Source organism: Arachis duranensis, chromosome 1 (assembly GCF_000817695.3).
Source record: "Arachis duranensis cultivar V14167 chromosome 1, aradu.V14167.gnm2.J7QH, whole genome shotgun sequence".
In the NCBI taxonomy this organism is placed as follows: Eukaryota; Viridiplantae; Streptophyta; class Magnoliopsida; order Fabales; family Fabaceae; genus Arachis; species Arachis duranensis.
Genome location: NC_029772.3, coordinates 9,923,366 through 9,924,123, shown reverse-complemented (window position 1 = coordinate 9,924,123; position 758 = coordinate 9,923,366). Strand labels below are relative to the sequence as shown.

Genomic DNA, 758 nt, shown 5'->3' with positions numbered 1-758 from the left:
CGATAGCTTCTAATTATATGCTTTTGAAACCCGAAAGTTAAGGGAATGAGAGCATAATCAGCAATTCATTGTCTGAAAAGCTATACATCTTGTGCACCTCCGTTATGCTTCCTTGGCTTTTAATTCCAGTATAAAATTGATTGCTGCTTATGGAAAAACTAGTCTAATTTTACATTTACTAGGTGAATGAAGGAAAAGTTCCAAAGGATAGAGTTGCTCTGAAAATGCTTGCTGAGGAATTGGCTGCATGGCCTAATTTGGAGGTATGATTCAATTTGAGCATGTGATAACGTCTGCTTCAACATGCAATATATCTTGATCATTCTTCTAAGATTGTCGATAGTTTTGTGCTTTATGGAGGTGTTATCATTTGTTTTCTCAATGGCCTCTGAAATGCATCATACCAGTAAAATCGCCTTCTAAATAAGGCACTCGCACTTGAGTAGCTTCTTGTGTTTTTGCCTTAAACATGCATCTTTATGGCGTCAAGAAAGTTCTACCGGAATAATCTTCTCTTCGTTGACCGTTTTCGTTTTTAATAATATTATTTACACAAATAGCTATGAACAATTCATGTCTTAAATGCTCTGAATTAAACTTTGTGCATGTTGAACCAAACTAATCTGTTAGACCAAAGGTTTTGATCAAATTATAATTCAACGAGTAAAATTATGATAAAATCTATGCCATTAGATTATCTTGATGCATGATTCACCAAGTTTGTCTTGGTGCTTCACATTGTCCTTGTTTGTTACCTT

General features: G+C 34.7%; 1 protein-coding gene across 2 annotated transcripts in view; it reads left to right on the top strand.

The window, feature by feature from the left end:
• The window catches only part of LOC107476899 (ycf3-interacting protein 1, chloroplastic), a 3,790-nt gene that overhangs the window by 1,853 nt on the left and 1,179 nt on the right, over positions 1-758 (top strand). For both annotated transcript variants that reach the window (XM_016096841.3, XM_016096849.3), the window contains exon 4: positions 183-263. In XM_016096841.3, the coding sequence (XP_015952327.1) occupies positions 183-263 (81 nt within the window). The remainder of the gene's footprint in view (positions 1-182; positions 264-758) is intronic.